A 26842-nucleotide genomic window follows, 5' to 3' on the forward strand; every position below is an offset into this window, starting at 1 on the left:
TTTGAGGTTATATATTGTGCATAATTGCAGCAAATTCTGAGAGACACCCCTGCACTGGAGACAAGGCCGAAATCCTCGATGGAGGTCCCCTATGAAACCTTGCCCCCAACAAAAACTGCAAGCTCAGGAGAGACTACTGTCGACCTCAATATTAACTATGCCTGTGCATACAGTAGTCAAGGAAGCTGAGATATGAGGGGCTTTTTGCCTGAGTCTGTATACCATTAAGAAGCTGCCATGACACAGAATAATGCAGTCGCTGGGATTTTCACAGTAACAGATAAACCAGCTTTACAGTGCGAGGAGCCTGCAAACAGTTCCCCATATCTCAGCTTCTGAAGCCTAAATCTACATGACAAGCAGATAGATAAAGCAGCACTATAGCCAAGACCCTCATTATACAGCTCCCCATACTAAGTGGAAAAAATGAAGGAGCATTGTAGGGTGACCATATCATCTTACAGCTCATCTCAGCTTTCTGAAGCCTAGTTTGACATGGAAAAAAATGGATAAATAAACCAGCATTGCAAGGTGAGGACTTCATCATACAGCTCCACATACCTCTGCGCTTTTGAGTGGAGTTAGGCTTTAAATTAAGGAATGTTAACTACCTAAAGTGCAAGAAATACAATTAAAATATGCAGAAAGTATAACAGAAAGACGTAGCCATCGGCAGGAAAATAAAAAGTACAACTCGAGGGCAGAAGACGGGCCAGAAGCAAAGAAGGGGCATCCACAAGCCGGCATCAGAGGTCTCCAGCCTACGGCCATGATGAGGGTTGTAGTTTTACATTAGGCAGATGGTTACCTGTGGCTATCCACAGAAGGTTATCTGTGATCAATACTCTTGACATCCCTCTGGAGACCCCGCAATGTGAAGGGAGCAGTGTGGAGATTGCCTTACAGTTGTGGCCAAAAGTATTGACACCCCTGCAATTCTGTCAGATAATACTCAGTTTCTTCCTGAAAATGATTGCAAACACAAATTCTTTGGTATTATCATCATCTAATTTGTCTTAAATGAAAAAACACAAAAAGAATTGTCCTAAAGCCAAATTGGATATAATTCCACACCAAACATAAAAAAAAAGAGGGTGGACAAAAGTATTGGCACTGTTCGAAAAATCATGTGATGCTTCTCTAATTTGTGTAATTAGCAGCACCTGTAACTTACCTGTGGCACCTAACAGGTGTTGGCAATAACTAAATCACACTTGCAGCCAGTTGACATGGATTAAAGTTGACTCAACCTCTGTCCGGTGTCCTTGTGTGTACCACATTGAGCATGGAGAAAAGAAAGACGACCACAGAACTGTCTTAGGACTTGAGAAACCAAATTGTGAGGAAGCATGAGCAATCTCAAGGCTACAAGTCCATCTCCAAAGACCTGAATGTTCCTGTGTCTACCGTGCGCAGTGTCATCAAGAAGTTTAAAGCCCATGGCACTGTGGCTAACCTCCCTAGATGTGGACGGAAAAGAAAAATTGACAAGAGATTTCAACGCAAGATTGTGCTGATGTTCGATAAAGAACCTCGACTAACATCCAAACAAGTTCAAGCTGCCCTGCAGTCCGAGGGTACAACAGTGTACTATCCGTCGGCGTCTGAATGAAAAGGGACTGTATGGTAGGAGACCCAGGAAGACCCCACTTACCCCGACACATAAAAAAGCCAGGCTGGAGTTTGCCAAAACTTACCTGAAAAAGCCTAAAACGTTTTGGAAGAATGTTCTCTGGTCAGATGAGACAAAAGTAGAGCTTTTTGGGCAAAAGCATCAACATAGAGTTTACAGGAGAAAAAAGAGGCATTCAAAGAAAAGAACACGGTCCCTACAGTCAAACATGGCGGAGGTTCCCTGATGTTTTGGGGTTGCTTTGCTGCCTCTGGCACTGGACTGCTTGACCGTGTGCATGGCATTATGAAGTCTGAAGACTACCAACAAATTTTGCAGCATAATGTAGGGCCCAGTGTGAGAAAGCTGGGTCTCCATCAGAGGTCATGGGTCTTCCAGCAGGACAATGACCCAAAACACACTTCAAAAAGCACTAGAAAATGGTTTGAGAGAAAGCACTGGAGACTTCTAAGGTGGTCAGCAATGAGTCCAGACCTGAATCCCATAGAACACCTGTGTAGAGATCTAAAAATGGCAGTTTGGAGAAGGCACCCTTCTAATATCAGGGACCTGGAGCAGTTTGCCAAAGAAGAATGGTCTAAAATTCCAACAGAGCATTGTAAGAAACTCATTGATGGTTACCGGAAGCGGTTGGTCGCAGTTATTTTGGCTAAAGGTTGTGCAACCAAGTATTAGGCTGAGGGTGCCAATACTTTTGTCTGGCCCATTTTTGGAGTTTTGTGTGAAATGATCAATGTTTTGCTTTTTGCTTCATTCTCTTTTGTGTTTTTTTCATTTAAGACAAATTAAATGAAGATAATAATACCAAAGAATTTGTGTTTGCAATCATTTTTAGGCAGAAACTGAGTATTATCTGACAGAATTGCAGGGGTGTCAAGACTTTTGGCCACAACTGTATATATGAGCCAGCGAGAAAAGGTCGGTGGCAGAGGAGGATACACGGAGAAAGGAATCTTATCTGTGAAGTTCGCAAAATACTGACTCAAGAGTACAGATCACCCGTCGATCCCCACATACGGCATCTGAATATAACCACGTAGTAGAAACACTTCTACTTTAAAAAAAAAAAAAATCATTTCTGCTATGCGGTGTCATTTCTCTGTTATTCTTCTTGGAAATTTAATAAATTGTCACCTGTCATCGTCAGCTCAGCTAGGACACCGACAATTAAAGAGACACCCGATAAAACTCCAGGAGGAACAACAGAGGGAGGACATGACAAATTGTAAGAATAGATTCTAAAAAAAAAAAATAATAATTTTGCAGGAAAGCAAAAATTCACAAAGACCTCCCTCAGGAGAGGGGTCAAGACCCATTTAAGAGAAAAAAAAAAGGTAAAACTACAACTTTCTAAAACAATTCAGTTAGTGAAAGAAAAAAAGATGAGAGCAGTGTCCATACAGGACTGATCTCTGGGCGAGACCCCTGTAAACATACATTACATCCCCTCTTGGCCACGGTTCCCCAGATAACATCTCAAATACCAAAAGTTTAAAGGATAATTAAAGTTTAAAAAAAACTAAAAAGTTTAACTGGGGGGAATCTGGTTCCCAAAACCTCTAAACCGAAAAGTGCAGAGGTTTCAGCTAATCCTCCACGATTTACGTTCTCCCAGACTTTGTGATTGGGAGGGGTCTGGACCCCAGACCACCACTGGAGAAAACTTCCTGCATGTGGTAAAAATGAACATACAATACAGTAAGTGAGAATACCTCTGCCATTGGTTACAAAATCCCAGGGACCCCTGGGCCAAATTCACACTGGTTTTAAGGGCAAGTTAATATATCATTTCTGGTGCAGTTACTTTTTGCTTCCATAAAAATAATGGCACAAAATAAAATGCAGCAAAAAAAAAAAAACCAGCCCTGCATGAAGGGAATATAAATTTCGCCCTTAAATAAAATGGAATACATAAAGCACCGCACCAGACAAATGTCACACACAGTACTCAGTGTGAAAGAAAGCCTGTCCAGGAATGAGATCTATGTGAAGGTGCCTCAATGCTCCTTGGAGAATACACCCATCCTAAAAATGGAAAGGAGAATACAAAAGTGGAAGACATGGATAGAAAATGTAAAAATAAAGCCATTCTATGTAGAAGACAGAAGTGCAGGTCCACAGGTCACAGGGGGAATCCTGGGAACAAGTACAGATCTCGGCACAGGGTGCTGCTGTACTCAGACATCTCTTTGCAACGGTCGTATTCGGTCCCTGGAGCGTGCCCCTCTCGCTTTTTAATGCGGGCGTTCACCTAAAGGGAGGGCAGAGGAGAAAAGTACACATTAGGGGTTATTACGCTATGGGACACCGGCTGTCATGGTTGATAAAGTGAGGGTTTGGCCAGTGCTGCTCACCTCTGTATCTGGAGGTCAGCGACGCACTGGTGTACAGAGACGTTTTAATGGGGTTCTCACGAGGGGGAATCAGAAACATTTACAATAAATGAAGTCTCACCTTAACCAGCATGTCAGCTACATGTGTGTCCTTGGCATGTTTGGAGAACACATCAGTAAGTTCTTGTATGAACCACGATCCATGCTTTGTGTTGCGAAGTGATACAGTACCTAAAGGATGTCACAGATTGTACAAATGACACAAAACTATATACATAATAAAACGCAAATAACCTACTATGCAAATACATAAATTACTGATCTGGGGTTACATCCTGCATTTTACTCCAGAGCTGCACTCAGTTTTTAATTTTATACACCTTTGTTAATGCACTCACTTGAGGTGCATATAGGAGATATAATGACTATAAAGAAAGTTTGCAGGAAAAATAAAGACCAGCCGAGAACTTAGTTTATGTTTGTGCTCACCCTTCAGACAGGCGTAGGCGCAGATCATGTCAGACTGGGTTGGCAGCCGGATTCTCCCATCCTCTCTCCCTGCGTCGCTCTGCTCACAACCAGGAGATCCGGTCTGCTCTCGTCCGTCTCGCTGGTCCACGCCTCGATCCGTCTCATCTATTGCAAGTTACATATACATTACCACATGCCCATTGATTAGCTGCAGCGGTCACAAGCGCTCTCTTTGTGATATCACTAACACTGCAGCGGCAGAGAGGCAGTGCGAGCAAGTATAGCAGAGATTAAAAAATAAATTCTTGGAAAATCCATGTGAGAAAAAAGAAATAAGTGTAAAGTGGAGAGGCTGGACACGCTAACAATGTATCGGTGGGTGGGGCACTGTAAGGCCCAGCATGCAGCTCTCACCTCCTCGGCAGGCCTGGATGAAGAACATCTTGGGTTTGTTCTGCAGCTGTGGGCAGTGCGCATTGTCCAACTGTGTGAAGACGTCCTGCAGCTATGACACAAGGAGAAGATGGAAACACATTATTATTATTATTATTATTATTTATTTATTTATATAGTACCATTGGTTCCATGGTGTTGTACATGAGAAGGGGTTACATACAGATTACAGATATCACTTACAGCAAACAAACTAACAATCACAGACTGATATAGAGGGGAGAGGACCCTGCCCTTTCGGGCTTACATGCTACAGGATGGTGGGGAAGGAGACAGTAGGTTGGGGGGGTTACAGCAGTTCCAGTGATGGTGAGGCGGTAGCTCCAGTAGTGGAGAGGAGGCAGCGGGGATCACTGCAGGCTTTCCTGAAGAGGTGGGTTTTCAGGTTCCGTCTGAAGGATCAGAGTGTGGTTGATAGCCGGACGTGTTGGGGCAAAGAATTCCAGAGGATGGGGGCTATTCGGGAGAAGCCTTGGAGGCGGTTGGGTGAGGAGCGAATAAGTGTGGAGGAGAGAAGGAGGTCTTGGAATGACCGGAGATTCCTTGAGGGAAGGTATCTGGAGATTAGTTCAGAGATGTATGGAGGAGACAGGTTGTAGATGGCCTTGTAGGTCAGTATTAGTAACTTGAACTGGATACGCTGAGGGAATGGGAGCCAGTGAAGAGATTTGCAGAGGGGAGAAGTGGAGGAGTAGCGAGGAGAGAGATGAATTAGTCGGGCGGCAGAGTTGAGAATGGACTGGAGAGGTGCAAGGGTGCTAGCAGGGTGTTCACAGACTTACTACAAGAGTGTAGAACTATTCAACTGCAAATGTAGTAACAGAAAGAAGAAAAAAGGAAAAGTTCATGAGCTTCTTGGAGGAACGTCTATTATGCCATCATAAAACCGGCTGACCAGTATCACACATCCGTCATTTCCAAGTCACGCTTTACTTAGGGGTCTCATAATAAGGCCAAATTCAGATGTCTGCGAAACACAGACCTAACTCTTTGTTTCATATCCTTAATTATAGAATGGAGGTAATATCATGTAGACACAGCAAAGGCTCCTCCTGCAGCCAGCGGAAGAGAACACAGCTGAGACATATGGAAAAATTAATCTTTTTACTTCAATACACAACAAAGAAAAGAAGAATAGAGAATTAACTGCAGGGATATGTTTTGACCCAGTGTGAATATCCCCGGCCTTGCGACTTACCTGTACAAGTTTGCCATCAGATCCGTACACAGCACCGTCCACTCCATGGGATAAGATGGAGATGATACAGGAGTCTAGCTGGGAGTGATCGGGCAGTTTGGAGAAATGCTCCAGTTCAGATAGAATTTCCTAGAAAGAGAGAACGAAAGGTGATGTTATTGCGGCCTGTGCGACACGATCACATCTGGTTTTAATGGTCTGACAGCATAATATGAGATGGGGAAATCACAGATGTATAGCACAGACATCACTAGGTGTAACCTGAGTGCCGCAGCACGTCAGCCACAAAGAGGCAGCATGTCCGCTCCGTCATACATGCCTGCGGCTATCAGGACTGGAAAACAGCAGACTCAGAGATAAAAACTAAATCAGATGACAGCAGTTTTTGCTGCAATTTTTAATTACAAAAATTGTGAAACAAAAAGAGAAAAAAATGCTTATTTTTTATAGTTGCCTTTGGGGCCAGTCCAAATCCACCAACATTATTGTGTATGGATAACTTAAAGGGGTCGTCCTTTTCAACAATTTTTTCAGCCTAAAGTCTCAGTGAGATATAAAATAACAACCCACAGTTTACTTACCCCCCCCAGGACCATCGCTGTGTCTCTCCACCGCTGCCCTGGTCTCAGTTCTTTGGCTGCAAAAGTGATGTCACATCGACAGAGCTGCAGTCATCACATAGAGAAGAGGCTCATGCTGTTTGCAATTGCTAGGCTCTTGAGCTAAATGACTGGCCGCAGCGCTGCCAACGTCACCTCACTACTGCAGCCAATCAACAAAGCTGGGAGAAGCGTATAAGAATGAATGATACTCAGTGTTCCTTGTTTAATTGTTTATCACTTATATAATAACATGAAACTTGTATAATAGTTTATTGTGCAGGATTTAGGCGGTGTGCCCACATAAGCGTTTTTTTAAGCGTTTGTCCCGGTCAAAACGCTTCACAAACGCTTAAAATAAGCATCCCATTCATTTTAATGCATTTTTCACTTTTTGTGCCAATTGATGCATTTTTTTCCGCAAAGGAAACGCTTAGCGGTTAAAAACGCAGCATGCTCGTTAAGGCTGGTTTCACATTAGCGCTTTTTAAGCGCACGCACGGCCGGGGGTAGCTCCGCCCCCGAGCCGGCTCTCTGCCCGGCGTGCCCGCCCCTTGCTTGTAGCGCCGCCTCCTAGCGCACAGCGGCGCCTGCGATCGGCGCACCCTATCTTTAGCATAGGGTGCGCAGATCGTGCGCAGGCCGTGCGCTAGTTGCGCTTTGACCTGCGCTGCGCACTTTTGACGGTGCGCCGTGCGTGCCAAAATCCGAAAAGGTTGATTTTGGCGCGCACGGCGCACCGTCAAAAGTGCGCAGCGCAGGTCAAAGCGCAACTAGCGCACGGCCTGCGCACGATCTGCGCACCCTATGCTAAAGATAGGGTGCGCCGATCGCAGGCGCCGCTGTGCGCTAGGAGGCGGCGCTACAAGCAAGGGGCGGGCACGCCGGGCAGAGAGCCGGCTCGGGGGCGGAGCTACCCCGGCCGTGCGTACGCTTAAAAGGCGCTAATGTGAAACCAGCCTAATTTTGCGGAAAAGTCCGCGTTTTTGCTATTTTCTATGAGTCAGAAAACGCGCGGAAAAAAAGTAATAAAAAATGTGCGGTTTTTAAGCAAAAAACGCGCAAAAAATGCGTGTTTTATTTCTGCGCGTTTTCTGGGAAGGTGTCCGGTTTTGAAGCAGAAATTTTCTGCATACGTGGGCACATAGCCTTATTGTATTTTTTGCAAATGCTCTGTACAATGTGTGCATTTTGTATTATGTTTAATAATATATACAAGTGTGTACATTGAATTATGTTTAACAAAAAAACAAAAAAAAGCTGGGAGAAGCAGAGAAAGGAATCACTAGACCCAGGGAGGGTAAGTCAAGTCTGTGTTATGGCTGTAAGTCCATGCCTAATCACTTGTGTGAGGACCCAGATCTGAAGCATAATGTTGTCAGTTTGGGTCATAAGACCTGCAGAGCCGTAACATGGGCACAAGGAAGAGGGGGCAGACGCTTCTCGTGTCATTACCTGAGCAGTGATGTTGCTGCGCTCCATGACTCTGAAGTTCAGCTGGAAGAACAAAAGTTTCAACACGTTCAGATCCACTTCCCCTCCATGTCGATAGTCGAGATCCGGAGTGGAGAAGGAGACATTGCTAATGATCAGGCAGATACCGCGCGGCCGGGTGTTCATCTTGTAGGCCTGAAACCAAACATGTCGGGATTGTGAAAAGTGTCTACTCCAGACACAGCGCTACATTTGTATACAGGCAATATAAGGTACTGCAGCTCAGCCTTACATTAATAGATTGTGCAGAGCTACAATATCACACGTAGTTTTTAAGAAATTAAAAGTATTTTTTTTCTAATGTTGATGTACTCACAGACGTGTGATGTGACAGGTAGAAATTCACGGAGGTTTGAGACACGCTCCCTGGACCGTCGCCGTCATCCATACATCTCTCACATGGATCTAGGAAAAGACGAGAACATAAAAGCAACTAGTGAAATAACCAGTAACAGAATCACAGCCTGGACCCGGTGACTACAGCACGAGACTCCTAAGGGCTCATACTCCCTTGCCAGGGACTCGCACGATTCTCCTGTGAGTCTCGCATGAAAACCTGGCACTGCCGCCGGCACTTGTATTTCTATGCAGCCGCACGCTCCGGTGCCAGTATTTCATGCAAGAGACTCGCATGAGAATCGTGCGAGTCTCTCGCAAGTGAGTATGAGCCCTAACAGTGTGTGCACAGCATAACACCGCCATGTGTGGCTAAACCTGACGCCAACCGCTTACAGCACCCTTGTACCCAGCATATCATTGCCTGCTGTAGGACCTCTGCAGAAATATCTATAGTCTCTGTAGTAAAGTTGTCCTGACAAATTCCCTTTAAAACTATTCCGGACGTGGTCAGTTTTTGTTTTTTCCTCTCCATTGGAGCCATACTTTTTTTAAATTTTAAGCTGCTTTACGAGGGCTTGTTGTTTTTTTTAAGCCACGAGTTGTACTCTTGGAAGACAAAATTAATTTTTCCATTCATGGAGCGGTGTTGGGACTATTTTTTATATGACGAGCTGAGATCCTTACGACATTTTAATTGCTTTTTACTGCATTATTTAGTGGAGGTGCAGGGTAACAATTTTTGAAGGCTTTACGGTGAGGTAATAATTTTATATTTTGATTGTTTGAACTTTTACTAAACGCGGTGATACTGTATATTTTTGGGAGAAAAGGGGTGAATTATTATGTGGTTTTCTTTTTTCATCACATTAGAGGACTTGAACCTGCAATCAATCATTTGCTTTACACATATTGATGCCAGTGTATGGCAGCATATAGCTAACATCACAATGTCTATAAAGCTCAGCTTCACAGGAGTATCAATATGGGGACGTCAGCAGCCACCAGTTGACATTGCAAACCCACAATTGCCTCCTGTGAAAGAAAAGCAACGATTGGGGCTGGAAATGGCGCACAACAGAGATTGCGTACCATAAATGCTGCTGTCAAAGATTGACAGTGAATCCCAGGAGTTAAACAGCGGTGCATGCTCTGATAGCTGCTGTTGCAGGCATATGCCAGCTATATAAAACAGCTCAGCTCCTGAGCATGCGCTATACACCCGTATTTTGCAATAATAATGTTGATATATTGCTAAGTCTCAGAGATCAAACGTCTTCAGATCCTTAGTATGTAACTGAATGTGCAACTTTGTACCACTTCTACTTTTGACTTTCACCAGAAGAGCGGCACTCTTAACCACCATGAGAATGGGGCTAGGTTGCAGGGGGCAGGTACATGATATGATGGTAAAGGAAAAAACAGGTCCATTAATTTTTTAGATCAGTGGTAAGTCCAGAAGTTGAGCCCCCATTGTTCATAAAGTTATGATATTTCCTAGTTACATGGTATTGATTTAAAAGACAGGACCACCCGTTAACAGATCACTTGGTACTAAGCCCAGCAGCAGATACCTCTGAAGAAAGTCACCTAGAATAACTTTACATGACGACACTGCTCTGTGCCAGCCACTGCTAACAGGACCAGGTATGGTAGAGCGGCCTCACCTCGCCAGCGATGGATCCCTCCGCGCTCCTCCACAGATAAAGGAAAGCAGGACTCCTGTAACAAGGTGATAAGAGATATTCACTACAGGGCACGCGCACATACAGGCTCCAGGAAGATTCTACAAATCTTTATTTAGCTAAGGATCCCTGCAAATTTTGTAATGGATCAGAGACTGGAATAAGCTGGTGATGCTACATAACAGAAAATGCAGGTGGGAGAGACTGGGTTTTCAAGGGATCCTGCAGATTTCAGAGTCAAAGATCTGCCCAGCAGGATAGTAATCTGCTCAAACTTGGAAGCGTTATTACACTTTAGGAGATACATTTTGGAAATCTGCATTTCTCAGTAAGACGGACACTCTGTGAGGTCCTGATCATCTGGGCATAGACGTGCTTGGTCAGGGTCTAGGGGTTACTTTTACATAGTTTCCGTGTCAGAGATAAGAGGAGAGACGCACAGCTAGGAGAGAACTGACGAGCAAGTATTAATGGGGACTGTTTGGCCGTACTGAAGAGTGGGGTCCCACGACACCAAATGAGGTGGAAGGCGGCTGTGTACAGGCAGACCTCTACAGCACAGGGCCATGTGATACTAGGCCATGTAATAACTTCCATACTAAACGTAGGAGAAAGCTGTAGGCACAGTCTCCTCACTGATGTGCTGAATAGATAAGAGGGGAACCTCTAGCCACCTGAAACCTGCAGCTATCAAGACATTTCTGAGACATACTTATAATAAGCCATAAATGTCACAGGCCCTTGGGAGCCACATCGTGAGGTTCTGTGCAGCGAATACGAGGCCACATGTGACCGGCAGAACATTGCTGATCATACAGGCCGATCTTACCTCTGGTTTGGTTATTCTTGTTTGCTGCTCCAACTGTTCAGCCAAGTGCCCCTGATCGGTGTCTCTCAGCGCAGTGCAGAAGATGGAGAACGCATTTGGTCCTCGCTTAGGGAGCAAATCCAGCAGAGCGCTATTCTGTCGGAAACTCACTCCCTTGGACTTGTGAAGAGAAAAGCAGACAATAATCATCAGCGACGTGCAGAGGATCTGCCACCTAAACCTGCAGCCCCATCTCTCTTATCTCTAACTGGCACATTGTGAATGGGTGGTATTACTGTAACTTCATGTTTAGCAATAGGAAATCTTGGTTTATAATTAGGTTGGGGCCGTAAATAAGACGCTGCGTCACTCCTGATCACACTGGAACCCCAGCAGTGCCAGAGCAATCAGGGGGATGAGAAAGTTTATTCAGTGTCCTCAGCTAGCCAACGGCAGATGTCTTCTCTTCTTACCTGGATTTTTTCTTGCATGTAGGCAGTGAGCACTTTCTTCTCTATCAGATGGTCGATCAGCTCGTCAGGAACCATCTCCTGGATTAACATCACTCTCAGTCTGATGAGGGCATCTTTGTGGTGATCCTGCATCCCGCCTAGCATCCTGGAGGCAAAGGGGAAAAAGTTAGAAGACTGGGCAAGAAGTGACGGCTCAGTGCAGGAATACTATACAGTGCCTTGCGAAAGTATTCGGCCCCCTGGAACTTTTCAACCTTTTCCCACATATCCTGCTTCAAACATAAAGATACCAAATGTAAATTTTTGGTGAAGAATCAACAAGAGGGACACAATTGTGAAGTTGAACGAAATTTATTGGTTATTTTAAATTTTTGTGGAAAGTCAAAAACTGAGAAGTGGGGCATGCAATATTATTCGCCCCCTTTACAGTGCAGCAAACTCACTCCAGAAGTTCATTGTGGATCTCTGAATGATCCAATGTTGTGCTAAATGACTAATGACGATAAATATAATCCACCTGTGTGTAATCAAGTCTCCGTATAAATGCACCTGCTCTGTGATAGTCTCAGGGTTCTGTTTGAAGCACAGATAGCATCATGAAGACCAAGAAACACAACAGGCAGGTCCGTGATACTGTTGTGGAGAAGTTTAAAGCCGGATTTGGATACAAAATGATTTCCAAAACTTTAAACATCCCAAGGAGCACTGTGCAAGCGATCATATTGAAATGGAAGGAGTATCATAACACTGCAGATCTACCAAGACCTGGCCGTCCCTCTAAACTTTCATCTCAAACAAGGAGAAGACTGATCAGAGATGCAGCCAAGAGGCCGATGATCACTCTGGATGAACTGCAGAGATCTACAGCTGAGGTGGGACAGTCTGTCCATAGGACAACAATCAGTCGTACACTGCACAAATCTGGCCTTTATGGAAGAGTGGCAAGAAGAAAGCCATTTCTCACAGATACCCAGAAAAAGTGTTGTTTAAAGTTTGCAACAAGCCACCTGGGAGACACACCAAACATGTGGAAGAAGGTGCTCTGGTCAGATGAAACCAAAAATCGAACTTTTTGGCATAAAGGCAACACGGCTCATCACCCTAAACACACCATCCCCACTGTCAAACATGGTGGTGGCAGCATCATGGTTTGGGGCTGCTTTTCTTCAGCAGGGACAGGGAAGATGGTTAAAATTGATGGGATGATGGATGGAACCAAATACAGGACCATTCTTGAAGAAAAGCTGTTGGAGTCGGCAAAAGACCTGAGACTGGGACGGAGATTTGTCTTCCAACAAGACAATGATCCTAAACATAAAGCAAAATCTACAATGGAATGGTTCACAAATAAGCATATCCAGGTGTTGGAATGGCCAAGTCAAAGTCCAGACCTGAATCCAATCGAGAATCTGTTGAAAGAGCTGAAAACTGCTGTTCACAAATGATCTCCATCCAACCTCACTGAGCTCGAGCTGTTTGCCAAGGAAGAATGGGCAAGAATTGCAGTCTCTCTATGTACAAAACTGATAGAGACATACCCCAAGCGACTTGCAGCTGTAATCGCAGCAAAAGGTGGCGCAACAAAGTAATAAGTTAAAGGGGCCGAATAATATTGCACGCCCCACTTTTCAGTTTTTGAATTTCCACAAAAATTTAAAATAACCAATAAATTTCGCTCAACTTCACAATTGTGTCCCACATGTTGATTCTTCACCAAAAATTTACATTTGGTATCTTTATGATTGAAGCATGATATGTGGGAAAAGGCTGGAAAGTTCCAGGGGACCGAAGACTTTCGCAAGGCACTGTAATGTACACGGCGGAGTAACGTGTGAACGCTCAGATGCTTCACATTACTGACAGATCAGCCATTTCTGAGCCTCCGGCAGAAAATCTCACTCACGAGGCGAGACGTCCATCTGTCAGGATTTCACAGAGGAGATTCAGCCGCAGTAGTAGGGGGGAGGGAGAAGTGCGCAAAGAATGGATGAAAGGGAACCGGTCAGGTACGTCATTTTCATGCAGGATTGCATTGGAAAATGAAAAAAAAAATGCAAGTGGGGCAAAATGTTGAAAAATATTTAACTCCATAGTGCCAGTTGGACCTTTAGAGAATTACTTGGCTAAAGCAGCAGCTCGGAGCGATCACTGGTTGTAACCGGAGTTAGACCTCATGAGGCTGGTGGGAAAATACATTTCTGAATGACTTTATAATCCTTTCACGCAGGGCTGTGGAGTCGGAGTCGTGGAGTCAGTGCTCATTTTGGTGGAGTTGGAGTCGGTATAAAATGGACCGGGGTACAGTAGTTCAATGCAGAATGTGCTGAATATTTTTTCATAGGAATTTGGGAAAGTTATGAAATGTCCTATAAATGACTGTTCTATTCCTGATCTAAGGCTACATTCACACACAGCATTTTTCCTGCGTTTTTTGAGGATACGTTTTTCAGTTGCAAAAGCAGATCAGCTTTTTAAAAAAACGCATCACCTGAAAGGTTTTTGAGCTCATAGATAATGTTTTCAATAGCAAAAGCCGATTAGAAATATGCTCTATATATCCATTTATCCACATCTGTCTATCTGTATCATATCTGTACCAAAAAGAATGAAAGCCGGATAGCACACAGACTAACACTCCTTTTTTTTAGCACCAGTCAGGTACACCTCATAGCTGCCCAAAAGGACGCCCAGGACAGGCATTGCTCGTCTTCAGTAACATCAACTGATAGCTGGAATAAATAGACTGCATTCATCACATCTTCTTAAGGTGCAGGCTTTATTTTCAAGTGTAGGGGTGTGCAGTATGAGGTTCTGCAGCAGCTGAGGTGTGCAGTATGAAATTCTGCGGAACAGTATGAGATTCTGCCCCCCCCCAGGTTTGATCCCGGCTACGCCAATAGTGTGAATGTAGCCTGAGGATCTAGGCTTTATCTTGGCCGAGATAAGTGATAGTGTGTGTGTGTGTGTGTGTATATATATATATATATATATATATACACACACACACACACACACACACACGGTACAGACCAAAAGTTTGGACACACCTTCTCAATCAAAGCGTTTTCTTTATTTTCATGACTATGAAAATTGTAGATTCACTCTGAAGGCATCAAAACTATGAATTAACACATGTGGAATTATATAATTAACAAAAAAGTGTGAAACAACTGAAAATACTGTATGTCTTATATTCTAGGTTCTTCAAAGTAGCCACCTTTTGCTTTGATTTCTGCTTTGCACACTCTTGGCATTCTCGTGATGAGCTTCAATAGGTAGTCACCGGAAATGGTTTTCACTTCACAGGTGTGCCCTGTCAGGTTTAATAAGTGGGATTTCTTGCCTTATAAATGGGGTTGGGACCATCAGTTGTGTTGTGCAGAAGTCTGGTGGATACACAGGTGATAGTCCTACTGAATAGACTGTTAGAATTTGTATTATGGCAAGAAAAAAAGCAGCTGAGTAAAGAAAAACGAGTGGCCATCATTACTTTAAGAAATGAAGGATAGTCAGTCCGAAAAATTGGGAAAACTTTGAAAGTGTCCCCAAGTGCATTGGCAAAACCCATCAAGCGCTACAAAGAAACTGGCTCACATGAGGACCGCCCCAGGAAAGGAAGACCAAGAGTCACCTCTGAGGCGGAGGATAAGTTCATCCTAATCGCAGGTTAACAGCAGCTCAGATTAGAGACCAGGTCAATGCCACACAGAGTTCTAGCAGCAGACACATCTCTACAACAACTGTTAAGAGGAGACTTTGTGCAGCAGGCCTTCATGGTAAAATAGCTGCTAGGAAACCACTGCTAAGGACAGGCAACAAGCAGAAGATACTTGTTTGGTCTAGAGAACACAAGGAATGGACATTAGACCAGTGGAAATCTGTGCTTTGGTCTGATGAGTCCAAATTTGAGATCTTTGGTTCCAACTACCGTGTCTTTTTGCGATGCAGAAAAGGTGAACGGATGGACTCTACATGCCTGGTTCCCACCGTGAAGCATGGAGGAGGAGGTGTGATGGTGTGGGTGTGCTTTGCTGGTGACACTGTTGGGGATTTATTCAAAATTGAAGGCATACTGAACCAGCATGGCTACCACAGCATCTTGCAGCGGCATGCTATTCCATCTGGTTTACGTTTAATTGGACCATCATTTATTTTTCAACAGGACAATGGCCTCAAACACACCTCCAGGCTGTGTAAGGGCTATTTGACCAAGAAGGAAAGTGATGGGGTGCTACGCCAGATGACCTGGCCTCTACAGTCACCAGACCTGAACCCAATCGAGATGGTTTGGGGTGAGCTGGACCGCAGAGTGAAGGCAAAAGGGCCAACAAGTGCTAAGTATCTCTGGGAACTCCTTCAAGACTGTTGGAAGACCATTTCTGGTGACTACCACTTGAAGCTCATCAAGAGAATGCCAAGAGTGTGCAAAGCAGTAATCAAAGCAAAAGGTGGCTACTTTGAAGAATCTAGAATATAAGACATATTTTCAGCTGTTTCACACTTTAATTATATAATTCCACATGTGTTAATTCATTGTTTTGATGCCTTCAGAGTGAATCTACAATTTTCATAGTCATGAAAATAAAGAAAACTCTTTGAATGAGAAGGTGTGTCCAAACTTTGGTCTGTACCATATACATGTACATGTATACAGTGTATTACCTATTTACAATTTATTACAGTTTTTTGTGTTCTAAAGTTGTATTCCAATAAATAGATATTATGTTCTATCTAAATATCTTGATTATTGGATCATAGAAATGATTAAATGTCTGATGTTCACATTGTACTACAATAAATTTTTCACTTAAATATAAGCAATATATGTGGGAGTCGAAGTCGTGGAGTCGGTGTAAGGGAAATTGAGGAGTCGGAGTCGCAGGTTTGGCTTACCGACTCCACAGCCCTGCTTTTACGAATGTTTATCCTAAATCTCCACCCACCTAGGCTGACTGACATCTCATGACCCCTCCTCCTGCTGAATCTCCACCCACCTAGGCTGACCGATAGCTCATTATTATTATTATAGCGCCATTTATTCCATGGTGCTTTACATGTGAGGAGGGATAAAAACAAGTACAGTAATCTTAAACAATACAAGTCACGCCTGGTCCAGGACGAGAGAGGACCCTGCCCGCGAGGGCTCACAATCTACAAGGGATGGGTGAGGATACAGTTGGTGAGGGTAGAGATGGTGGTGCAGTGGTTGGTCGATCAGTGGTGACTGCAGGTTGTAGACTGTAGCTCATGACCCCTCCTCCCTGCTGCTGAATCTCCACCCAGTACAAGCTGCAGCTGTCAGTCAAGTTGGGCTGTTGAACAATAAATACACTGACTCATGAGCTCGCTTGCGCTTTAGCTAGACTTATTTTACTATCAGCCTTTCTGACAGATTTTCACAGTATGTACACTAGCCCCACCCGGTCTAAGAGAGCTATGTAATAACATATAGTTTTCATCGTGAAATCCGGTTTCAGATTTTTTTCTTTGTTCTATTTACTGAAGGAGGAAACATGAGATAGGAGAGAGGGAACAAATAGAGAAGTGAAAGCTGGAGCCAGGCCCGACTGTACTACAAGTCTATCATAGTCTGTACTGCTCAACCAACATCCAGCATCTGTGATCACAACCCACAATGCAAAGTACCGACCCATCGCGATCACATCCCGCTGACTTAAACGCCATCTACTAAGCCGTATAATCATTGTTTTCACTTTGAACGTGTTCCCAATTTCCTGAGGTCGCAGCTTTAACCTTTTTTTGCAGTTAGTTGCAGTTTTTATGCTCAGACATTTTTGCTGTCACTGCAAAAAATCCAAGGGAAAAAAAAAAGTGACCATGGAAAAAAAGAAAACCTGTATGCATGGAAAAAAAGAAAACCTGTATGTATACCCCTAGGCCACATGGCAGTTTTGTTCAGGCTTCATGAGGCCTCTACTGTACCCCCTGCACTGTAACCTCAAAATTGAAAAAAAAAATAAAAAAATGCTGCACTCCCATCAGACTCTGGATGTAAAGTGTAAGGAGCAATGTGATGACATCCCAAAGAGAGAAACCCTGCAGTTCAGGCTCCACGTCACATCAGTCATTCTCAGCTGGAACGTCATGCACTCATGTTCTCTGCAGCGTTTTTTCTGCTCACGTTGCAGCTGTGGTTTTCCAAAATCTTATGCAACAATTTTGCAGCTATCTCTGGCCCATATAAACATTCACGCTTGATCCGGCAGGGTGTGCACGTGCAGTATATGAGAAGAGTGGAGGATGCGTCCGGCAGACTCAAGTCACCATCATTAAAACTCGTGGGATTTTTTTTAAGGTCATGTTCACATATTACATATTTAGGTATATAAATTCTGCAGCATTTTTTTTTTCAGTTCCAGTGAATCGGATGAGTCTTAATTTAATCCATGATCTAGATGAGATTATCATGCTGTCCTGGCCCCGCTCTGTTGCTTTTTTGCATACAAAAAAAAACATGGAAAACGTGTCGATTTTAGATGCTGAAAACCTGGTGTGAAAATCCGCCCCAAACATGCACCATGTGAACCTGACATTAAAAGGAGCAAGTGGCGCTGATAGCGTGGTGTATGCACACATAGGACGCACAACTGGCACCAGTCCCTTAGTCACTGATCTACAGTGCCTACAAGTAGTATTCAACCCCCTGCAGATTTAGCAGGTTTACACATTCGGAATTAACTTGGCATTGTGACATTTGGACTGTAGATCAGCCTGGAAGTGTGAAATGCACTGCAGCAAAAAAGAATGTTATTTCTTTGTTTAATTTTTTTTTAAATTGTGAAAAGTTTATTCAGAGGGTCATTTATTATTCAACCCCTCAAACCACCAGAATTCTGTTTGGTTCTCCTAAAGTATTAAGAAGTATTTCAGGCACAAAGAACAATGAGCTTCACATGTTTGGATTAATTATCTTTTTTTCCAGCCTTTTCTGACTATTTGAGACCCTCCCCAAACTTGTGAACAGCACTCATACATGGTCAACATGGGAAAGACAAAGGAGAATTCCAAGGCCATCAGAGACAAGATCGTGGAGGGTCACAAGGCTGGCAAGGGGTACAAAACCCTTTCCAAGGAGTTGGGCCTACCTGTCTCCACTGTTAGGAGCATCATCCGGAAGTGGAAGGCTTATGGAACTACTGTTAGCCTTCCACGGCCTGGACAGCCTTTGAAAGTTTCCTCCCGTGCCGAGGCCAGGCTTGTCCGAAGAGTCAAGGCTAACCCAAGGACAACAAGGAAGGAGCTCCGGGAAGATCTCATGGCAGTGGGGACATTGGTTTCAGTCAATACCATAAGTAACGTACTCCACCGCAATGGTCTCCGTTCCAGACGAGCCCGTAAGGTACCTTTACTTTCAAAGCGTCATGTCAAGGCTCGTCTACAGTTTGCTCATGATCACTTGGAGGATCTGAGACAGACTGGTTAAAGGTTCTCTGGTCTGATGAGACCAAGATCGAGATCTTTGGTGCCAACCACACACGTGACGTTTGGAGACTGGATGGCACTGCATACGACCCCAAGAATACCATCCCTACAGTCAAGCATGGTGGTGGCAGCATCATGCTGTGGGGCTGTTTCTCAGCCAAGGGGCCTGGCCATCTGGTCCGCATCCATGGGAAGATGGATAGCACGGCCTACCTGGAGATTTTGGCCAAGAACCTCCGCTCCTCCATCAAGGATCTTAAGATGGGTCGTCATTTCATCTTCCAACAAGACAACGACCCAAAGCACACAGCCAAGAAAACCAAGGCCTGGTTCAAGAGGCAAAAAATCAAGGTGTTGGAGTGGCCTAGTCAGTCTCCTGACCTTAACCCAATTGAAAACTTGTGGAAGGAGCTCAAGATTAAAGTCCACATGAGACACCCAAAGGACCTAGATAACTTGGAGAAGATCTGCATGGAGGAGTGGGCCAAGATAACTCCAGAGACCTGTGCCGGCCTGATCAGGTCTTATAAAAGACGATTATTAGCTGTAATTGCAAACAAGGGTTATTCCACAAAATATTAAAACTAGGGGTTGAATAATAATTGACCCACACTTTTATGTTTAAAATTTATTAAAATTTAACTGAGCAACATAACTGTTTGGTTTGTAAGATTTATGCATCTGTTAATAAATCCTGCTCTTGTGTGAAGTTTGAAGGCTCTAACTTATTTGCATCTTATCAAACCTGCTAAATCTGCAGGGGGTTGAATACTACTTGTAGGCACTGTATGTGACAGTGAGCAGCACCAGAAAACCCCTTGGTGGTCGCGTTAGTTACATCAAATCACCTTGTGCTCATCTAAAAGATGCCAAAGCAGCAATTCTGCAACCAAAAATCCACATCTTCCTCTATGCGGCATAACCAATGCCTCCATGCTGCCCTGCAATCCACAAAATGCAAACTAGAGAACTTCATTTGTAGGTCGGGTCAATAAACTTGTGATGTGGGAGTAGAAAAGTTCTATAATCTCCTCTGCCCATTAGTGAACTGTAATATACTATTACACGCAGGCAGCGAGGGTGGAACAAAGCGAAACAAGTACAAAGCCAGAAAGGAAAACAATAACTTATGAGAAAGAGGAAGCGAGTAATGGAGGGTGAGAGAAGAAAGGAAGACGAGCGGGGAGGGGGAAGTGGTGTTGGCCCAGACACGGTTCAAGTCTTAAAGGGCCCTCTAACAATCCTCTATTGGCGCTATGTTTCTGTTCCATGCTCGATACATACTTTTCTTTGTCAATTGTTTGCCACCATTTTCAAAGTTGTAGAAAAAAAAAAGCAAGAAGTTTTTACAAAAACGCAAAAGTTTTGCAGTCATTTCTGACATTATTAATATTATGCAATATACCAGAATCAAGAATTTACTGCAGAGTTTGCATATGATTTCTGTAACCAAATCTGCGCGCACACACAAAAAAGTAGGCAAGTCAGAAGAGGAAAGTGTCATACCGGCCTAAGTAATGGCCACTCAACCTCTTCCTAGAATCCAATCATCATTAAGATACGGAAAGACGATCACGAAATTAGATTCATTGCAAAATTATTTATATTTTAGATGGGATGCTCCAGGTTTCAAAAATCCATCAGAATAAATACCCCTGTTGTTTGTGATTTGTGGCAGCCAATCATTGGCCTCGGTGGTTATGGTCATACCACCGGCGTCACCGCTCAGCCATGATGCCAGGAAGCGTCACGTGACTTTTCAGGAGGCAAATGCCAGGGAGACTTCTCAGGGCATAGATAAGATATGCAGGGGTTTTGTGTTTTTTAATGGCATTTGCTGCTGTTTCTATCTGTATTAATTACAGAGTAAACATAGAAATAAAATAAGTAATAAGTTCCATTACATAAGAATCACGAGCAGCCGCTTCTCTCCCCTGTGGCCTATATATGAGAACCACATGTCCTCCGGCTTCCAAATCCTCCTCTCCCCATGTCCCCCAGTGTCCGTCTCCAGCTTCACTCAGCACTGACCCATACACATCAGGTCATGGCTTTATCTGCTCATGATTCATTGTTTGCAGATGTTTTACGCCTTTATCCTGCATATCACATAGTAACCACAGATATAAACAATCTTCAGCAATCGGTGACACACTTAAGACATAAGTAGGAGCGCCGCTCCCACCACCGTGAAGAAGGATGCCGAAGCAGATCAGGAGGGGTGTCCGTACCTCCACCACCACCAATGTCAAGTTTTCAGAAAGTGTGCCACAACCAAAAGTCCTCCCGAATCCACCATAAATACGCACCAATCTCGGCTGAACATGCGCATTGGGAAATGGACAATCAGCGGCTGCTGACACAGGAACCAAATATGGGGCATGCGGATATCCCCCCGAAAGAGTAAGGGCCTGTGCACCTGCTCCTTTAGATGCTGGCAGACCTGCTGTGTTTTAGTCATTTCATGGCATTCAAAGCCTGAAGCAAGAATATATAGTATATAGCTGAAGTAGATTGGACCACAATGCCCGGCGGCTCTCCCGAACAGAGAGTAACAACTTACTATATTTATTTTACTCATTTATACAGTGCCATTAATTCCACAGTCCTTTACAGGAAAGATGTATATCTTTGTACCGTGTTAGCCAGTAGATAGAAAAATATTCAGAATTGAGAGTCCTCAGTGGTTGATACCTTTTAATGTCTAACTGAAAAGATGGTAACACATTGCAAGCTTTCAAGACTACTCAGGTCTCTTCATCAGGCTAGACTAATACAACATCTGAAGAATTACATATATATGCACAACACAGGACAGAAATAACGCAATAGATAAGACAAGTGACGTGAAGCAGAACTATCATTATGGGAGAGGGATAAACATAAATATTGGAACAGTTCATAGATAAGGAGTGTGAAAGTTTTATTGCCCTCGGATTGGGGTCTCCTAAAGTGTTGTGATGCCCCCACAAGGTCTTAGGAGCAAATTACATCAATTAAGGAAATTGCTCCTAAGGCCTTGTGGGGGCATCACAACACATTAAGAGACCCCAATCAGAGGACCATAAAACTTTCACACTCCTTATCTATGAACTGTTCCAATATTTATGTTTATCCCTCTCCCATAATGATAGTTCTGCTTCACGTCACTTGTCTATTGCATTTTTTCTGTGCTGTGTTGCGCATAAATGTGACTCTTCAGATTTTGTATTAGTCTATGCCTGATGAAGAGACCTGAGTAGTCTCGAAAGCTTGCAATGTGTTACCATATTTTCAGTTAGCCATTAAAAGGTATCAACCACTGAGGACTCTCAATTCTGAATATTTTACAGTCCTTTACATCAGTGGTCCCCAACCTTTTTTTGCACCAGGGACCGGTTTCAAGCAAGACCATTCTTCCATGGCCCGGTAGGCCGGGGATGGAGGTGTGGCAGGGGCGGGGCTTTGGTCATAAGGGGGCGGGGCTATGGACACGGTTGTAGTGTAGCAGTGCATACTTATAATTAAATAACTTTTATAATGTGACTCAACTCACCATAGGTTTTGAATGAGTGCTCCATCACCCCCTTCTCCCCATCATTGCCTTCACCCCATCACTCCCCTCTCGCCATCATTGCCTTCACCCCATCACTCCCCTCTCCCCATCATTGCCTTCTCCCCATCATTGCCTTCACCCCATCACTCCCTTCTCCCCATCATTGCCTTCACCCCATCACTCCCTTCTCCCCATCATTGCCTTCACCCCATCACTCCCTTCTCCCCATCATTGCCTTCACCCCATCACTCCCTTCTCCCCATCATTGCCTTCACCCCATCACTCCCCTCTCCCCATCATTGCCTTCACCCCATCATTGCCTTCACCCCATCACTCCGTTCTCCCCATCATTGCCTTCACCCATCACTCCCTTCTCCCCATCATTGCCTTCACCCATCACTCCCTTCTCCCCATCATTGCCTTCAGCCCATCACTCCCCTCTCCCCATCATTGCCTTCACCCCATCACTCCCCTCTCCCCATCATTGCCTTCACCCCATCACTCCCTTCTCCCCATCACTCCCTTCTCCCCATCACTCCCTTCTCCCCATCACTCCCTTCTCCCCATCACTCCCTTCTCCCCATCATTGCCTTCAGCCCATCACTCCCCTCTCCCCATCATTGCCTTCAGCCCATCACTCCCCTCTCCCCATCATTGCCTTCAGCCCATCACTCCCCTCTCCCCATCATTGCCTTCAGCCCATCACTCCCCTCTCCCCATCATTGCCTTCAGCCCATCACTCCCCTCTCCCCATCATTGCCTTCAGCCCATCACTCCCCTCTCCCCATCATTGCCTTCAGCCCATCACTCCCCTCTCCCCATCATTGCCTTCAGCCCATCACTCCCCTCTCCCCATCATTGCCTTCACCCCATCACTCCCTTCTCCCCATCACTCCCTTCTCCCCATCACTCCCTTCTCCCCATCACTCCCTTCTCCCCATCATTGCCTTCACCCCATCACTGTCTCCCCATCATTGCCTTCAGCCCATCACTCCCCTCTCCCCATCATTGCCTTCAGCCCATCACTCCCCTCTCCCCATCATTGCCTTCAGCCCATCACTCCCCTCTCCCCATCATTGCCTTCAGCCCATCACTCCCCTCTCCCCATCATTGCCTTCAGCCCATCACTCCCCTCTCCCCATCATTGCCTTCAGCCCATCACTCCCCTCTCCCCATCATTGCCTTCAGCCCATCACTCCCCTCTCCCCATCATTGCCTTCAGCCAATCACTCCCCTCTCCCCATCATTGCCTTCACCCCATCACTGCTGTCTCCCCATCATTGCCTTCACCCCATCACTGCTGTCTCTCCATCACTCCCCTCATGGCCTTCTCCTCATGTCCCCATCTCCTCCAGGGCCAGGCTACACAAACACAGACCAACACAGACCAACACACACACACACACACACACACACACTATACGTACACACACACAGACACAGCCTCTCTCCTCTCACCTGCCCGCCGCCCGCGCTTCCTCGCTCTGACACAGCAGCGGCCGCGCTCCTCTCTGTGTCAGTCAGACAGGAAGCGCGGGCGGCGGGCAGGAAGCTGGACGGGTCCTTGCAGCTCCGCTCCTGCTATTCCCTCTTGCAGGCAGCGGAGCTGCTTGGATCGCTCCCTGCAGCCGCTACACACGCCGCCCCAGCCCCCGCTACGCCACTGACCGCCCCTGGCTCCCCTTGTGTCCGCGGACCGGCAAGGGCACTGCAGCGGCCCGGTGCTGGGCCGCGGACCGGCGGTTGGGGACCCCTGCTTTACATAATAAATTTATAATAATACATTTTATTTCTATAGCGCCGACATATTCCGCAGCACTTTACATTTCAGAGGGGACTTGTACATACATTTTACATACATTATTGGCACTGTCCCCGATGGGGCTCACAATCTAGAATCCCTATCAGTATGTCTTTGGCGTGTGGGAGGAAACCCCCGCAAACACGGGGAGAACATACAAACACCTTGCAGATGTTGTCCTTGGTGGGATTTGAACCGAGGCTGCAAGAAACAGTGCTAATCACTGAGCCACCGTACAGTGCTAATCACTGAGCCACCGTGCAGATTTCTATTTTTATGCCGTTGTCAGGCTCGGGAGATGTGCCTGCCAGTCTGATCTACGTCTGATTTATACGGCCATCTAACTCTGCCCTTAGTACCGGTGATGAATATGAGATCATTCGCCCCAGTCACTCCAGCTAATATTTCCAGATTATACAAGGGGGGCACACGGCTGCTCCGGACGCTGATATAGGGGCAATTGAAGGGTATAACAGCAGATCAATGGGTATCTGACACCTGGCACATCCACCCATGACCCAAAAGACAGATCGATAATCACTATCCTATGGACGGGTCATCGATATATACGGCCCAGACACGTCAGTGATATTATTAGTTAGTACCATCAGACTGATGTTCCTTTATCTCCATTTTCATCCACTGATGAAGTGAATAAAGCCTTGATATCGGACACGTGCGAGGCTTTATGTATAAAAACCTTACAGCTGAGCGGCATTACCCTGCCTGTAACGAGCATTTATCTGTACACCGGGGGCTGCGGAGTCGGCTCACACCCCGACATCCATCATTCCTCACATTAAATGCCTTCTTACATGGACGGTACTTAGTAATAACATTAACTGTGGCTAGATGGTTCAGTTTATTGATAAGTGGGGGGAGAAGATAAAATATATTGATATCAGCATTTAACTCATCTAAATTCCTACAAAAGTTAATACTCCAATATTGATAATGGAAATATACCGTATTTTCCGCTTTGTAAGACGCACTTTTTTCCCCCCAAATTTGAGGGGAAAATGGGGGTGCGTCTTACAAAGAGGATATACCTTTCTGTGCTGCCACTGAGGGTGTCCAGTGCTTGCCGCCGCGCTCTGTCCCCCGGTGCGGAGGGCGCTGCGCTGTCCCCTGGTTGTTGCCACCACCGCCATGCTCTGTCCCGTGCTGCGTGGGAGGCTCTGCCATTCCATGCATGCTTTCCTGTGGATTTCTTCCTGGAAAATGGCCGCCGCGCATGCGCAGATGGAGATCTCGGCACTCAAATCTCGGGGGGACATCGCGGCGGCAGCATCGGGGGACAGAGGGCGGCGGCAGTACCAGACACCCGCAGCGGCACCCTGCACATCAAAACACCCCCTCATCCCAGCAGCAATGTTCCACTCCTGCCTCCTCCATCACCACCCCCGCCCGGTAAGCAATAAGACGCATGGATTATAAGATGCACCACCATTTTATTAAAAAGTTTTTTTTTCTATTTTTCATCTCAAAATTTGGGGTGCGATTTGTAAAGCGAAAAATACGGTATATATAATATATATTCCTTTTAGTTGGAGTTGTTAGATTCCCACAGGCTGGTGTACACAGCGGCCAGCGCCCCAATGACTACTCCACAGGGAGCCCTGGTGCGAAACTGTGCACACCCCTCGTTAGACACGTCCTCATTCCGCAGGGGCACGGGCAGCCGACATGGCGCCCACAGGTGACCAGCCCGAACCATGCGGATGGGTGCAATCGCCCTGATCAGGAGCCATGACACCAGGAAGGGGACAGGCGGCCAGTAATCCCCCCCACACACATGGATGCACATTCTGCCAGGAGGCTCCATAATAAGGATGGCCCACAACCACTAAGGTCACAAATGAGACAAAAACTTATTTTTTTGCCAGAATTTTTAAAAGAAAAAATAAATAAAAGACCCCAGAAACCCAAACTAAAGCCCCTGCTAGGGCCCCACCAGGCTGCACAACCTGACGCATGCGCGCTAGTCACGGCTAGTGGTCAACACCGCTCTACCCACCAGTGATGACGTCATGCTCACCTGTCGGTCAAGTAGCGGCGGTCACGCCCACTCAGTCACGTGGTGTCATTAACAATAATAATATTACTGCCGCCGATGTGGAAGAGGCTGTGGTACCGGGGAAGCCCGGTTGGAGGCGGAGCTCATCGCATTCAGCGACAGAAGGTGGCGGTAACGCTCCACCGCGACTGAGTCTCCCCGTCACACACCGTACACACACGATCCCTCCGGTGCTTGTGCGGATTCCCTCACAACTGCGCATGCGTCCCTTGTCCTTCCCTCCGCCTTCTCGTCAGAGACAAAGCCTTGACGTCACAGGATTTTCGCGGGCTTTCCTCTGATTGGTTCGTTTTACTTTTTCCCGCGGTTTTCAGGACGACGAAGAGGAGGAAGTTTGGAGAGTCTGGAACCACAATGGCGATCGATGCTGTGCTGTGCATGGCTGGAGTCGTGATCAGAAATAAGGCCTGTCGGGGCCAGGGCTGTCATGATCGAGTCAAAATAGTGTGGAAATAAAGATGTACAATCCCATAAATGATGTCTATGAGTGCTGTCAGCAGCAT

The 26842-nt window shown here is 45.5% G+C and overlaps 1 protein-coding gene across 1 annotated transcript; it reads right to left on the reverse strand.

The window, feature by feature from the left end:
• Window positions 1–3048: 3048 nt before the first annotated feature.
• On the reverse strand, window positions 3049–26571 carry CASP2 (caspase 2). The gene is made up of 11 exons (XM_073553058.1): window positions 26301–26571; window positions 11484–11628; window positions 11032–11190; window positions 10185–10239; window positions 8498–8586; window positions 8143–8316; window positions 6089–6217; window positions 4852–4942; window positions 4456–4602; window positions 4088–4197; window positions 3049–3884 (listed from the first exon to the last, which is right to left on the reverse strand). The coding sequence occupies exons 2-11, from the start codon at window positions 11625–11627 to the stop codon at window positions 3756–3758; spliced, it is 1227 nt and encodes a 408-aa protein (XP_073409159.1). The 5' UTR covers window position 11628; window positions 26301–26571; the 3' UTR covers window positions 3049–3755.
• Between the last annotated feature and the right edge of the window lie 271 nt (window positions 26572–26842).

The sequence above is a fragment of the Dendrobates tinctorius genome, unplaced genomic scaffold (genome assembly GCF_039654945.1).
Source record: "Dendrobates tinctorius isolate UK_male_01 unplaced genomic scaffold, ASM3965494v1 ptg000196l, whole genome shotgun sequence".
Taxonomy (NCBI): Eukaryota; Metazoa; Chordata; class Amphibia; order Anura; family Dendrobatidae; genus Dendrobates; species Dendrobates tinctorius.

Coding starts and splice junctions, on each gene's coding strand:
- CASP2 (XM_073553058.1), bottom strand. CDS start 11,627: ATGCTAGGCGGGATGCAGGATCACCACAAAGATGCCCTCATCAGACTG. Junction 10,240..11,031: donor CAAGAATAACCAAACCAGAG/GTAAGATCGGCC, acceptor ACCTTGTTACAG/GAGTCCTGCTTTCCTTTATC. Junction 4,943..6,088: donor CTGATGGCAAACTTGTACAG/GTAAGTCGCAAG, acceptor CTTGTGTCATAG/CTGCAGGACGTCTTCACACA.